General features: G+C 52.9%; 1 protein-coding gene across 3 annotated transcripts in view; it reads right to left on the bottom strand.

Moving 5' to 3' along the window:
- Positions 1-12,561, bottom strand: part of Bmp1 (bone morphogenetic protein 1) — a 42,257-nt gene that overhangs the window by 2,390 nt on the left and 27,306 nt on the right. For 2 of the 3 annotated variants that reach the window (XM_090354292.1, XM_090354293.1), the window contains 8 exons: positions 12,366-12,561; positions 11,347-11,472; positions 10,255-10,415; positions 9,797-9,977; positions 5,664-5,789; positions 2,973-3,100; positions 2,418-2,631; positions 644-894 (listed from right to left, as the gene is read on the bottom strand). In XM_090354292.1, coding sequence (XP_090210418.1) covers positions 644-894; positions 2,418-2,631; positions 2,973-3,100; positions 5,664-5,789; positions 9,797-9,977; positions 10,255-10,415; positions 11,347-11,472; positions 12,366-12,561 — 1,383 coding nt within the window. Of the gene's footprint in view, positions 1-643; positions 895-2,417; positions 2,632-2,972; positions 3,101-5,663; positions 5,790-6,110; positions 6,464-9,796; positions 9,978-10,254; positions 10,416-11,346; positions 11,473-12,365 lie in introns of those variants that run through there. The other variant, XM_090354294.1, reaches the window with a different exon arrangement.

Raw genomic sequence — 12,561 nt, 5'->3', positions numbered from 1 at the left:
CCGTGAGCAACAAGGCTGAGTGAGAGCACAGGGCTCTGAGTTCAAGTCCGGACACCAGAAAATTAAAAAAGCCATAGAAAAGAAATCAGGGTGGGATTTTTCAGTTTTTTTTTCCTTTTTTTTTTTTTTTGCCAGTTGTGGGGCTTGAACTCAGGGCCTGGGCACTGTCCTTGGACTTTTTTTTTCTCAAGGCTAGAGCTCTAACCACTTGAGCCACAGCACAACTTCCAGATTTTTTCTATGCATTTGGTACCAAGGAATCGAACCTGGATCTTTGTACGTGCTGGACAAGCATTCTACCACTAGGCCAAACTCCAGGCCCCTGAAATCAGGGTATTTTTTTTTTTTTTATGGTTCCACTTAGTCTAGTTCCCACAGGTCAGGCTGGCTCTGGTTGCAACTATGCCCCCATTCCAGGCCCTAAGGGACTCTGCCCTAGGACAGCTGAGGGGACAAGGGAAAACGCCATCTCTTCTTCAGACACAAGCTGCCCTCATAGACCTAATCAAGCTGGTCCGGAGCCAGAGTGGGTCAGTACAGAGCCTGGGCCAGAGGCTGCAGAAACCTGTGCTGCCCAGAAAGAACTCTAACCTCCTGGGTGAGGATGGACTGGGGTGAGGATGGAGGGTAATGGGGGGCTCACCCCAGAGCCGCAGTAGCGCCCTAGTCTGGGAGCTGTGCTGTCATAACCATCGAAGAGTTCCATGTAGTCATAACCACAGTCAGTCTCCTCCTCCACCTCGAAGGTCTGGAATACCAGTTCCACGCCATAGCCCTCCTCAGCCACGATGACCCACTCGCAGTCCACGCCCCCGGGGTAGTTGTTGTCACCGAATTGGGCATGAGAGTACAGGTCCTTAGTCTTCACATCTGCTCGCACCTGGCCTCCACACTCTGCAGAAACAAACAGGATTGGCCACTCCCCCGGTCACTGACAGGCTGGGACCTGGTCCTGAGGAAGTGTCTTGCTGTCACTTCTCTGGAGAGATGCATGGAGCTTTGGGGTGGGGTTCCCAGTGGAAGTGGACGTTTGCTTCAGCTGAGAGATATCATGGAGGAACATGGCCCAGTGTTGCCAGAATATATTTTTAAGAAAGAAGCTGTGCATCTTGGCTTTTTTTTTTCATGAGAAAAATCCTAGTTTTTAAGCATTGACTCAGATGAAAAATAAGACAAAAAATACTGTGTGATCCAGACACAGAGGTTTGGCCAGATGGAGTTCTGGTTTGTGACCCTGGGCTGGGCTAGGTTAAGAGGGAACACACAGGGCGAGGCTGGCAGTAGCCAACCTCCCCTAGATGCTCTGGCCTGTCCTGTGCCCAGTGTTCACATCCTTTGGAGGAGGTGAAAGAGAGAGGGCCAGGATGCCTGCATCACGATGGAGGAAAGTGCAGGCAGGGGGTGGGAGAGAGGATGTCTGACAGGTGACTCAAGACCCACTAAAAGACTGCATATTCTGGTGACTGATATTCTGGGTCTGATTCAGGCCTCTGAGAACTGGACTATGTAGTTACATAGTCTTCACTTAACTTAGGTTGTCATATTTCTTTTTTTTTTTTGCCAGTCCTGGGCTTAAGCTCAGGGCCTGAGCACTGTCCTTGGATTTTTCTCAAGGCTAGAGCTCTACGACGTGAGCCTCAGCACCACTTCTGGCTTTTTCTAAGTATGTGGTACCAAGGAATTGAACCTGGGTCTTCGTGCATGCTAGGCAAGCACTCTACCACTAGGCCAAACTCCCAGCCCAAGGTTGTCATATTTCTTTCTCTGGCCATACTAAGTGATTCCCAGTCATCTGGGTACACCCTGAGCTGAGCGAGAGCCTGGGGACCCAGCTGAACCTGCTCCCACCCAACCTTTCTTCTCTTATTGTGTTCTTTACCCTGGGGCCAGCAAGGCTGATGGTCTTTGTCCTATCCATTCCTAGGCACCTGCAGACTTTGGAGTAAGAAGAGCTGGAGAGATGAATGTGGAAAGAGACCCTCGGGGCCTAGGATGGTCTCTGTTAGCTCCATTTTGGTGACTTGCACTTAGAATTCAGCCTCTTACATATTCTTTGTGAATAAATACCCGCGGAATAACTGAGCAAGGGCATCTGGGAGTCAGAGGGTGGGTAGGACAATGCAATGCCAAGTGTGCTACCAATGCAGAGACTGGGGGGGGATTCCCTTCCAATTTCTGGCCTCTCTGTCTGCCCTTCATTGCTGTTTTTGGATCTTTGTCACCCCTCCTCATGACTGCCCCTTCCCTGGCCTTTAGTGCCCACGCTGCTCCTCCACACAGTCCTTGGAACCCCCTGCCTTGCCTCCCAGGGCTAAAGGATGGGCTGTCCACTGTTTATGAGCCCCTTGTAAACCCAAGGCTTGGCCTGGAGACCAGGATCAGCAGTGACACTGGAGCCACGCCGAGGTGGACCTCACCTGTAGAGTGAGATGCCTGGAAGCCCTTCCTCTGGACTGAGTTATCTGAGTAGAAGCGCAGGAACATGCGGTTGCCTGTGGCCAGGACAGGCTCGGGCTTCTTGCTGCCACAGAAACGGCCAAGGACTGGTGCCTTGGTGTCCCGCCCGTCGAACACTTCCAGATGATCATAAGCGCACTCAGGCTGAGACTCGATGTCCATCTCCACAAAGGTCTGGGGGAACCAGGGAGGAGAGCAGGTTAAGGGTTCAATCCAAGGCACCTGAGCTAGGGATAGGGTACAAACCTAGGCTTGTGGGCCCCATGAGAGTGGTCTTAGCTGGGGATGTGGTGGTGAGGGAGGGCCTGGCAACAGGCAATGGCAGGTGCACTCTTCTCCATGTTTACTGGAAAAGGGGTCCTCTGTCTAGGAGGCCTTGTCCTCACAGGGGCAGTGGGCCCAGTGGCTCAGCTGGTCTGAGGCCAGCATCTCTGACTCATGCAGGGCTTTCGTGAAACAGAAGCAGCCCCCCTGATATGGAGACAGAGGGTGCCCAAACAGCTGGGGCATCTTACCAGCTTGACACGATGCCCAGGGGTGCTGGAGATAGCCCATGTGCATTCTTTCTTGCTGGGATATTTGTCAGGCCAGTTGGGACTGGTGATGGTACCACTGGTGGATGTCACCTTGTGGTCACAGCCAGCTGTGGGGGACATGGATGATAGAAGGGGACCCACAGAGACTCCATGCTTCAGTGAAGGCCCTCCCTTCTGGCCCTCTTCTTGTCCCCCCTCTTCTATAATGGACTGAGGACCAACGTCATTGCTTCTTCATTTCATCATCTATGCCCAGCTGCTTGGTTCCTACAGAAGGCTTGGGTGAGGACCCAGCAGCATTTGTGTGTAAGGCTCTATGTGGCCTCATCACACCTGCCTAGAAACCTTCATACCACAAATGTCTCTCTCCTCCACTCTCCCAGCACTGGAGCCTGAGAAACTGTGAATCCTGAAGCTGTCATCTACAGGGCCACATTAGTTACAACCACCGGAGGCTTTACCACCTGACTCAGTCCTCCCCAGCCCTGCTCCTGCCACTGCCACGGGCAGCTGGTCCACTCACAGCAGTCTGTGTCCCTTGACCTTCTCAGCCCTGTTAGTCTGTATTTCCCTTTCTCACAAATGGCTACCTCCCATCTGCCCAGCATACTCAGGCACCATCTTTCCACTTTAGAGAGAACCCTATGGTCTTTCTTATAAATGCGCTACAGGGGATTTAGTCCAGGATCCCTCACAGCTACCCAAACCCACACCTGTTCAAATCCTTTATATGCAATGGCATAGTGTTTGCATAGAAGTAACATCAACCTCCCTTGGAATTCAAATGGTCTCTGGATTATTAATATGCAACCCTAATGGCTGATATACAGCACTGTTTAGGGAATAACGACAAGGAGAAAAGTCTGGACACGCTCAGTACAGAGGCAACCGTCATAGGCCTAACTGTATTTTCGATCTGAGTTGGCTGGATTCAGATATGGAGCCCACAGACCTGGAAGGCTCACATCTTCCTCACGTAGCCGATTTGGCTGACTGCCACTGAAGACGGACTACATGGCTGGTCACCCAAACTGCTCACTGACCATTCCTATAGGCTGCTTCCCTCTTCTGCTCTCCTTCCACTGAGAAACCCATTTATGGGGCAGGTACGGTGGTTTATGCCTATCATCCCGACTTCTCGGGAGATAGAAACCAGAAGGATAACAATTCAAGGTTGGCCAGAGAAAAAACTCCAGACCCCCATTTCAACCAAAAAGGAGGGAGTGGTGGTGTGTGCCCATCATCGAATCTCCTAAGAAGGTATAAGCAGGAGGAGCAACGTCTAAGGCCACCCAGATAAAAACTCAAGAGCCTCTCCTAAAAATAACTAAAGCCAAAACAGGGTTAAGGGTATGGCTCACGTTATAGAATAGCTGCCTAGCAACAGTGAAGCCTTAAGTTGGAACTCTAATACCAGAAAAGAAGGAAGGAAGGATGGAGGGAGGGAGGAAACATTTGTGATGTTCAATTTGCTGGGCCACCAACCACTAAGTTGTCTTTCATGAGCTGCTGCTCCGCAACTGCCCAAACTGTCATCCCTCTCCTTTTTTTTTGCCAGTCCTGGGCTTGAGCTCAGGGCCTGAGCACTATCCTTGGACTTTCTCAAGGCTAGAGCTCTACCACTTGAGTCTCAGCACCACTTCTGGCTTTTTTCTATGTATGTGGTACTGAGGAATCGAACCCGGGTCTTCCTGCATGCTAGGCAAGCACTTTAACCACTAGGCCAAACTCCCGGCCATCCCTCTCCTTAAATGCAGTCTCCATTGTATGCCTGTTGTCTTAGCTACCTGAAAGATAGCTAGGAGGGTTACAGCTCAAGGCCAAGTCAGGCAAAGAGGTAGTTAGACTCAGTCTCACCCAATAAGCTGGGAGTTATAGTGTTTGGTGATTGGCCCAGCTACACAGGAGTCATAAATAGGAGACTTGTTGTCCAAAACTGACTCGGGCAAGAATACAAGACCACATTTTGAAAACGAGCAACAACAACAAACCTAAAGGAAAAATGGTTGGGATATGGCTCAAGTGGCAGAATGCTTGCCTAGCAAGCACAAGACTCTGAGCTCAATCCTCAGTACTACAAGAGTACTTGTAGAGAGTAGTTGTTATTGTTGTTGTTTGTGTCTGTATGTCAATACTGGAGCTTGAAATTGGCCTGGGCATTGTCCCTTGGCTTTTTTACTCAAGTCATGCTCTACCACTTGAGCCATAGCTTTACTTCCGGCTTCTGCCAGTTAATTGAAGATGCAAGTCTCAGGGACTTTCTTGCCCAGGCTCGCTTCAAATCAGGATCCTCAGATCACAGGCATGAGTCATTGGCTCTGAGTACTGGACAAAAGTTCTGACAAGTACTAATCACTAGCAGAGCCTGGAAAGAGAACCTTGGGGCAGCTGTGAGCTCCTCTCCTGTGGTGGACAAATGGAGACCACCAGTGTGTGTTTGAAGAGGAGGAGAACCTGAGCACTACCAAGAGGTGAAACGAATGGCCTCAGAGACCCCTCACTCCATGAGTAAACTGAGTCTAACAGAGATGGCACTGCCAATCTTCCCGTTCCCTAGCACTAAGCACCAAGCACCTAGCACAAGCTCTCCGCATGTGGATGTCCCCAGTCAGTGCATAGGGAAGTTATGGCGGCCCCCACAGCCAGCCCCAGCCTCCACACAGCCCTTACCTTCCTTGCAGTCGTGTTTGTTGTCGTGGAGGACGAAGCCGCTGCGACACTGGCACTCGTAACTGCCGAACGTGTTGACGCAATCTTGTTGGCAGCCGCCATTGTCCTTGGAGCACTCGTCCTTGTCTAGGAGAGCAAACAAGAGCGGTGCGTCTGTAAGGGCTAGGGTCAAGTCAAGGGGGGTCTGGCTGAGATCTGTGAGGGGAAGAGGGTGGCCCGGTGGGGCATCCCCCCGCTGGGAGGGACAGCGCAAGGCCTGTGCCAGCCAGCAGGACTTGTGGGAAGGAGGTGGCAGGGGCCCCAGGCAGGCTCTGCTGTGGGGAGAGGAGGTAGAAGTGATGGGAAGGGGTCTGAGGGGTCAGAGCTGACCGGTCTGGGGGACCTCTACCATTACCTGCTTACTGGACAGACGGACAAGTGGAAAAACAGACACACGGACAAGCAGACTGCAAGAGAAAGGAGCAGGACGCAGGGGTCCCTCTTTTACTTCACAACAGGAAATGTCACAGACACCATCAAAACGGGAGGGGGGAGGGAAGGGCCCTCTGTCATCTGAGGTGGACAGGGGGAGAGGAGAGCACCAGTTCTGTCCAGCCAGAGGAGGCGGCCGGAATGGCAGAGAGGAGGCAGGGGTGGGTGGGCTCCGAAGCCCCCAGCCCACTCTGTCCGAGGTGAGCTTCCTGAGTAACGAAGGGTCTGGGAGGCCTGCAGGCCTCACTGGGGGGTCCGGTTTCTTTTCTGCACACGGAATTTGACCTGGTGGGGGCGTCCCCGAGGGGGCTGCAGAGTTGGCCTCTTTTCTGAAACGAGAGAGAGAAGGAGAAAAGGGACCCGGGGGTGGGGGGTGGAAGGCAGGGGCCAGGCAAAGGACAGCCATGAAAATCAGACCCAGGGCTTTGAGTCAGGTGGGCAGGGTGGGGTGGGGGTGGGGTGGGAAGCAGACAGACACACACATGCAGGGTGGCCATGTCCACGCAGCCAGGTCATGGAGGGCTGGGTTAGCAGGTGGAAGGAGGCACAGCCACAGGGATGAAACAGGGCTGTGGCAGGGGGAAGGGCTGCAGGGTTGGCTCGCTCTAGGTGTGCACACTGGGAGGGAGGAGAGACCAGGCACGGTCAGCTGAAGGCTACCATGTGTCAAGAGGGCCTCTCATTCTGGTGGCTGCACGTGGAATGTTAGATCTGGACATACAACTCACACAAACACAACCAGACACTGGCTCGTGGCACAGCCCCAAGCATAGATCTACTATTTTCCAAACATGGTGATGCATGTACATACCACACAAACACACAATATACAACCACATGGATGCAGAGACACAGGAGGCCACTCAGAGATCCACGTTGCCATTTGTGTGGGACAGATACAGGTAGAAACACAGGACACCTGGGAACTCAGACAGGGACATGGCATACGCATGTGCAGAGAACTCAGGCTCACAGGCAGCCCACTCGTATCCAGAGTGCCTTAAACACACACGCACATGGTCACACACGTGTACACTGACACAAATGCACAAGGTCACAGGTGTATGTAGAACACAGCCACGCAGTCTCACGTCTGTCTGTGGTGTGACTGTTAGGGGAACGGTGTGTTTGGCTTAGAGGCAGGCATTCAGGGACGGTGGGCACCCAGGATTCCAGATGCTAATTAGTGTGTCTACGACAAGGGACTCTATTCCTGTATCCTCAGGAGAGGAAAACGAGGGCTGGATAATCAGCTAGCTTTTCCTGCCCAGTCTCACGGGGTCCACAGGAAGACAGGGAAGTTAATGGAGTCTCCATCTCTCTCTCTCTCTCTCTCTCTCTCTCTCTCTCTCTCTCTCTCTCTCTCTCTCTCCCTCCCTCCCTCCCTCCCTCCCTCCCTCCCTCTCTCTCTCTCTCTCTCTCTCTCTCTCTCTCTCTCTCTCTCTCTTTCTTTTTTTTTTTGCCAGTCCTGGGGCTTGAACTCAGGGCCTGAGCACGGTCCTTGGGCTTCTTCCTCAAGGCTAGCACTCTGCCACTTGAGCCACAGCACCACTTCAGGTTTTTCTCTGTATGTGGTACTGAGGAATTGAACCCAGATCTTTGTGCCTGCTAGGCAAACACTCTACCACTAGGTCAAACTCCTGGCCACTGTGTCTCTTTCTAAGAGTTCTTGACCAAGGGCTATAGGATGCTGTCTTTGCGCTAGCCTGTGGCATGTGGAGGTAAGGGGATCTACAACCTGTGCAGAGTTTCCTGAGGGCATCGCTGGGGGTTCTGCTGGAGTTGTACGCTTCTTCATAGCTATACCCCAGATGCCTAGCCAACGCATGAAACACCATAGAGGTAAAAATAAATGCTCGCCAAATGAATGAGTGGCTGGATAAGGGAATGACTGCAGGAATGAATAAGAGTCCGGGTACTTGCTTTGGCATTTGGGTGGGGGCTCTGGCACCTGTGGGAGTGGGCCATCCCTTGATACCAGTGAAACAAACTGCAGAAGGTGCTAGGGCAGGGAAGGTGGTGTGGGCCCCCAAAATGAGATGGCACTCACCCTACAGTGCCCAAATGCCCTGGAGGTGCAGGGGTCTTCAGGTTCTTGCTTCTTCTTGGATTAGGGTCTCCTCGATGGGTGTCCCAAAAGTCCACACAGACCCCCTCCTGGGAGTCCAGAGGCAGATGCCCCAGGCCCTGAGGCTGCACCTCGATGTCCTCTGCAGGTTTCTTTTGCAGTGGAGCAGTGTGAGTGAGTGTGTGTGTGTGTGTGTGTGTGTGTGTGTTTTATGCAGGGCTGAGTAGAGAGGGCCATGTCATATGGGGGTTGGAAGGGGGAGACAAGGCAGTAACTCCAGACAGATGTGAGTGTTGCCCCATCCCCTCTAACACTAGAGCAACAGAAAGGCAGAAGAGACGAGAGTAAGCAGGTAATGGTTTCCCTGGGCAGCACCAACCCGGAGCAGGTATCATGCCCCACCCAGCCCTCTGGTGAGCACCTGCCAGGACTTCTACATGGGCCAGGGAAGGAAGGGATTGTGTTACATGGGAGGGTCTCAGCAAGCAATAGGACTGGAATCTGGGGTAGGCAGAAGCTTAACTGAGCACTTGAAGCAGAGCAGTGGCTGGCAGTGCCGAGCAAGGAACTAGTACACAAGGGCAGGTGCATGGCACCAGGGTGGGCAGGCGCATGGCACCAGGGTAGGCAGGCAAGGGTGCAGGGTGGGTGGAGGATGCAGGAGCCTGCTCAAGCAGGGGAGTAAGGAGGAGTATAACTGTGGCCAGGGGCTTCCTGCTTCCTGCCTGCTTATGCCTGGCCCCAGGAGTGGTAAGGATGGGTCCCTGGGCCATTCCTCCACAAAACACCTGCTCCAACCAGCCCACCAGCTTCCTGCTCTCTCCATGCTCCACTGCAGGCAGCTCTCACCCTTCCCTGCTTGGGTCTGGGCCCTCTTGACTCTGGAGGCCTCCGGCTGCCTCAGAGCCTAGGCAAACCAAAGACCTCCAGATTCCAACAGCAGGGGAAAGATCTCCTGGGACTCCGGAGGTCTGGCTCCAACAGGCTGGGAAGACCACCCGGACAGAGGCCTTAAAGGGCCAGATGAGGCCAAAGAACTAGAGCTCAAGTGTTACATGGAGTGGGTCTCCGTTGATATAAGCAGAAAAGACCCAAGTCTTCCACCCAGAGGCCAGGAAAGGGGGACTGGTATAGAAGGGGCAGTGACTCCTCCTTTCAGAAGGCCTGGTATGAACCCATTTGGCTTGTACAGGGTCTGATTCGAAGTCTGGCTGCTGCCAGATAATCTGTCCTACACAGTCCAAGGCAAACACCCTCCTCTTCCCTTGTTCCCTTGTTCTCAGCCAAACTGAACTTGCTGTTCCAGGGCTTGCCCTCTCTCAGGTCTTGGTTTGCAGGCTCCTAACACCTGGAACCTGATCTTCCTTCACTGGGAATGTGTACATTCTACCCTTCCCCAAGCTTGACTCCACTGGGGGCTGAGAGGGCTCAGAAAATGGGATTTGGATAGCCAGGGGCTGGCTTGATGATGGAGACAGCAGTGGGCAGGGCAGGTACCATGAGAGCTGGGGAACACAGGGATAGGGGTGCGGGAAGAGGGGGAGCCCTGTCCTCTGAGGGAGGCAGGACTGGGAGCTGAGAAGTCTGGGGTTACCTGAGAAGAAGTGGGCCTTGAAGCCCTTTTTGGATACGGTGTTGTCGGATTTGAACTCCACACGCATATTGTTGTACTGGGAGGTGATGACCTCTGGCTTCTCGGAGCCACAAAACTTGCCATGCAGCTTGGAGTCCGCTGTGAGTCCACTGCGCACCTCCACAAAGTCGTACTTGCATACCTGCAGGAGAGGCCAGCCCTGGCTACCTCCTCCGGAAAGCCTCTCCTGACTACACCCACCCCTGGAAATGTCCAGCCTGCAGATCCTTCAGCCAATAGTTTCCCCGCCCCATCAGATGCACTTGGGCACCCACAAAGCCTAGGGGGCAGCCTCAAGCCCATCCTTGGCCCACAGGCATCTGACTCAATGTCTGAGTCCTTCGAGGTCCTCCCAGAGTGGCCAAGCCTTCCTGGCGCCCCACACCTCCCAGCCCAGCTTGGTCTCAAGGGGTACTTACATCATTGCCCTCTGTCTCGAAGAAGTCGAACTGCAGGGAAATGCGGTACTGGGTGGGAGCCACCAACTGCCAGATGCAGTTTTTGTTAGGAGGGTATTCCTTGGGCCAGCCCGGGCTGGTGATGGAGCCATTAAGTTTAGTAAGGAATCCACCACAGGCAGCTGGTGAGGGGGAGCAGGGAAGGAGGGGAAGACAACAAAAGAAGAAGCATCATCATCTGCCAGGAGTTACCATCGGTCCAGTAGCCCAGAGGCTTCAAACACATAGGAAGAGGTGAAGTAGGAGGAGGGAGGAGAGGAGCAGAGCGGCTGCATGTATGGCTATTTCTACATCAGTGCTAGAGAGCAGAGCAGAGAACTGCTGGGGAGAGGAAGGCAGGGAGGGGTTCTGGGAAAGCAGAGTGGCTCGGCAGTCTAGGGAGGTACACAAACGGGCTGCTCATAGGCTGGACACAATCAGCGCATGCTGGAGTTACTAGCTGGAATGCTGCTACCAGCACCTTAGGGACATGCATGGAGAGAGGCCGAGACTCGGTGTCCATCCAAGAACAGTGGCTTCCAAATTGTAGATGGGGATCCTCTGCTGGGTGGTGACATCAATCACCAACTCAAGACATTAACAGAAGACCTAGAGCTAGGCACTAGTGGCTCACATCTGTAATCCTAGCTGAGAGGCTGAGAGCTAAGGATCAAGGTTTGAAGTCAGCCTGAGCAGGAAAGTTCATGAAACTGAACTATTAGCCACCAAAGGAAAAGTGAAAGTGGGAGGTGGCGCTGTGGCTCAAGTAGCAGAGTACCAGCCTTGTGTGAAGAAGCTAAGGGACCTCACTCAAGCCCTGAGTTCAAGCCCTAGTATAAGTACGTACACACACACACACACACACACACACACACACACACACACACACACACACACACACACACACAGAATAAAAACTATCCTAAAGCTAGCCATGCATCCCACAGGATAAGAGTGTTCCAGGACTGCAAGAAAAAGCTGTGAACAGCACTAGGAAATAAATCTCTCAGCTTGTTGAAGAAGTTGTCATTTCAAGGGCGCAGGTAAGGGATCCCAAGGGTCTGGGGTACTTACCCTCACAGCGACGCTTGTCTGGGGCCAGCTCGTACCCAGGGTCACAACTGCACTTGTAGCTGCCCAGGGTATTCAGGCACCGCTGCTCACAGCCCCCACGGTTGGGCCGAGAGCACTCATCTACCTCTGCGGGGAAGGAAAACGGGTCAATGGCTGCCAGGCCAGGCCAGATTCTTCTTCTTGTCTTCTGCTTAGTGGTCAAGCCCAGAGGCCTTTGGGCTTTGCCTCTATTCCAGGGGCAAGTCAGCTGAAAGCCACATTTGTCTGCTCCAGTTAGAGCAATCTGGCTGCTTAAAACCCCACAAGGAGACCCCACAGGGTCTTCCTTCTAAGCATTCTGATTGGCTGATAGTGATCACCACCTCCTGCAGCTTCTTAAAAAATAGTTACCTATTTTTCTTGTCCCTGTACTAGGGCTTGAACTCAGGGCCTGGTCATTGTCCCTCAGGTTTTCACTGAAGGCTAGCACTCTACCACTTGAGCTGTACTTGTGCTTCTGGCCTTTTGGTGATTAACTGGACAAAAGAGTCTTATGGATTTTCCTGCCCAGGCTGGCTTTGAACCACAATCCTCAGATCTCAGTCTCCTAAAAAGCTAGGATTTCAGGTGTGAGAGCTGGCACTTGGTTTTCCTGATGCCTCTCGCGATGGTCCCTGGTGCTGAAGTACTACTACTCTCTCATTTCTCCTTCAGCCCTTCCATGAAGCCTGTGCTGGGGACAACTACTGTGCCCAATGCATATAGGCCAGAACTGAGGCCCAGGGAGAACACATGACCCAAGTCATACTGATTAAAAATGTCACACACATTTGCTTCTCCCCAGAATACTGCTGGCCTCTGCTCCTCATGGGATTGCCCTTTTCTCCCTGCATTGCTCTCAACTCCTGAAGCCCAGGGTCCTAGCATCTTTCCTGGTATTTGCATCTTGTCATGGGGTATCCATGTTAAAACGAGTGCCTGAAGAAGGAATGAAGGAAATGGATTGGTCACAGGAGGGAATGGAGATGAAGACGAGGCACCTTTGAAAAAGTTGACTGCAAAGCCAGCTTTGTTAATGGAGCCATCAGAGACGAACTTGAGCCAGAGGCGGCTGGATGTGCTTTTGATGTCATCAGGCTTCTCGTAGCCACAGTAGCGGCCGATGAGGTTGCTGCTTTCACTGTGCCCGTCTCGGACTTCCAGGTAGTCATAGGCACAGCTGTCATGGCGCTCGAT

The sequence above is a fragment of the Megascapheus bottae genome, chromosome 20 (genome assembly GCF_031878675.1).
Source record: "Megascapheus bottae isolate mThoBot1 chromosome 20, mThoBot2.hap1, whole genome shotgun sequence".
NCBI classification, from domain to species: Eukaryota; Metazoa; Chordata; class Mammalia; order Rodentia; family Geomyidae; genus Megascapheus; species Megascapheus bottae.
This window is presented reverse-complemented; position numbering and strand designations above follow the sequence as displayed.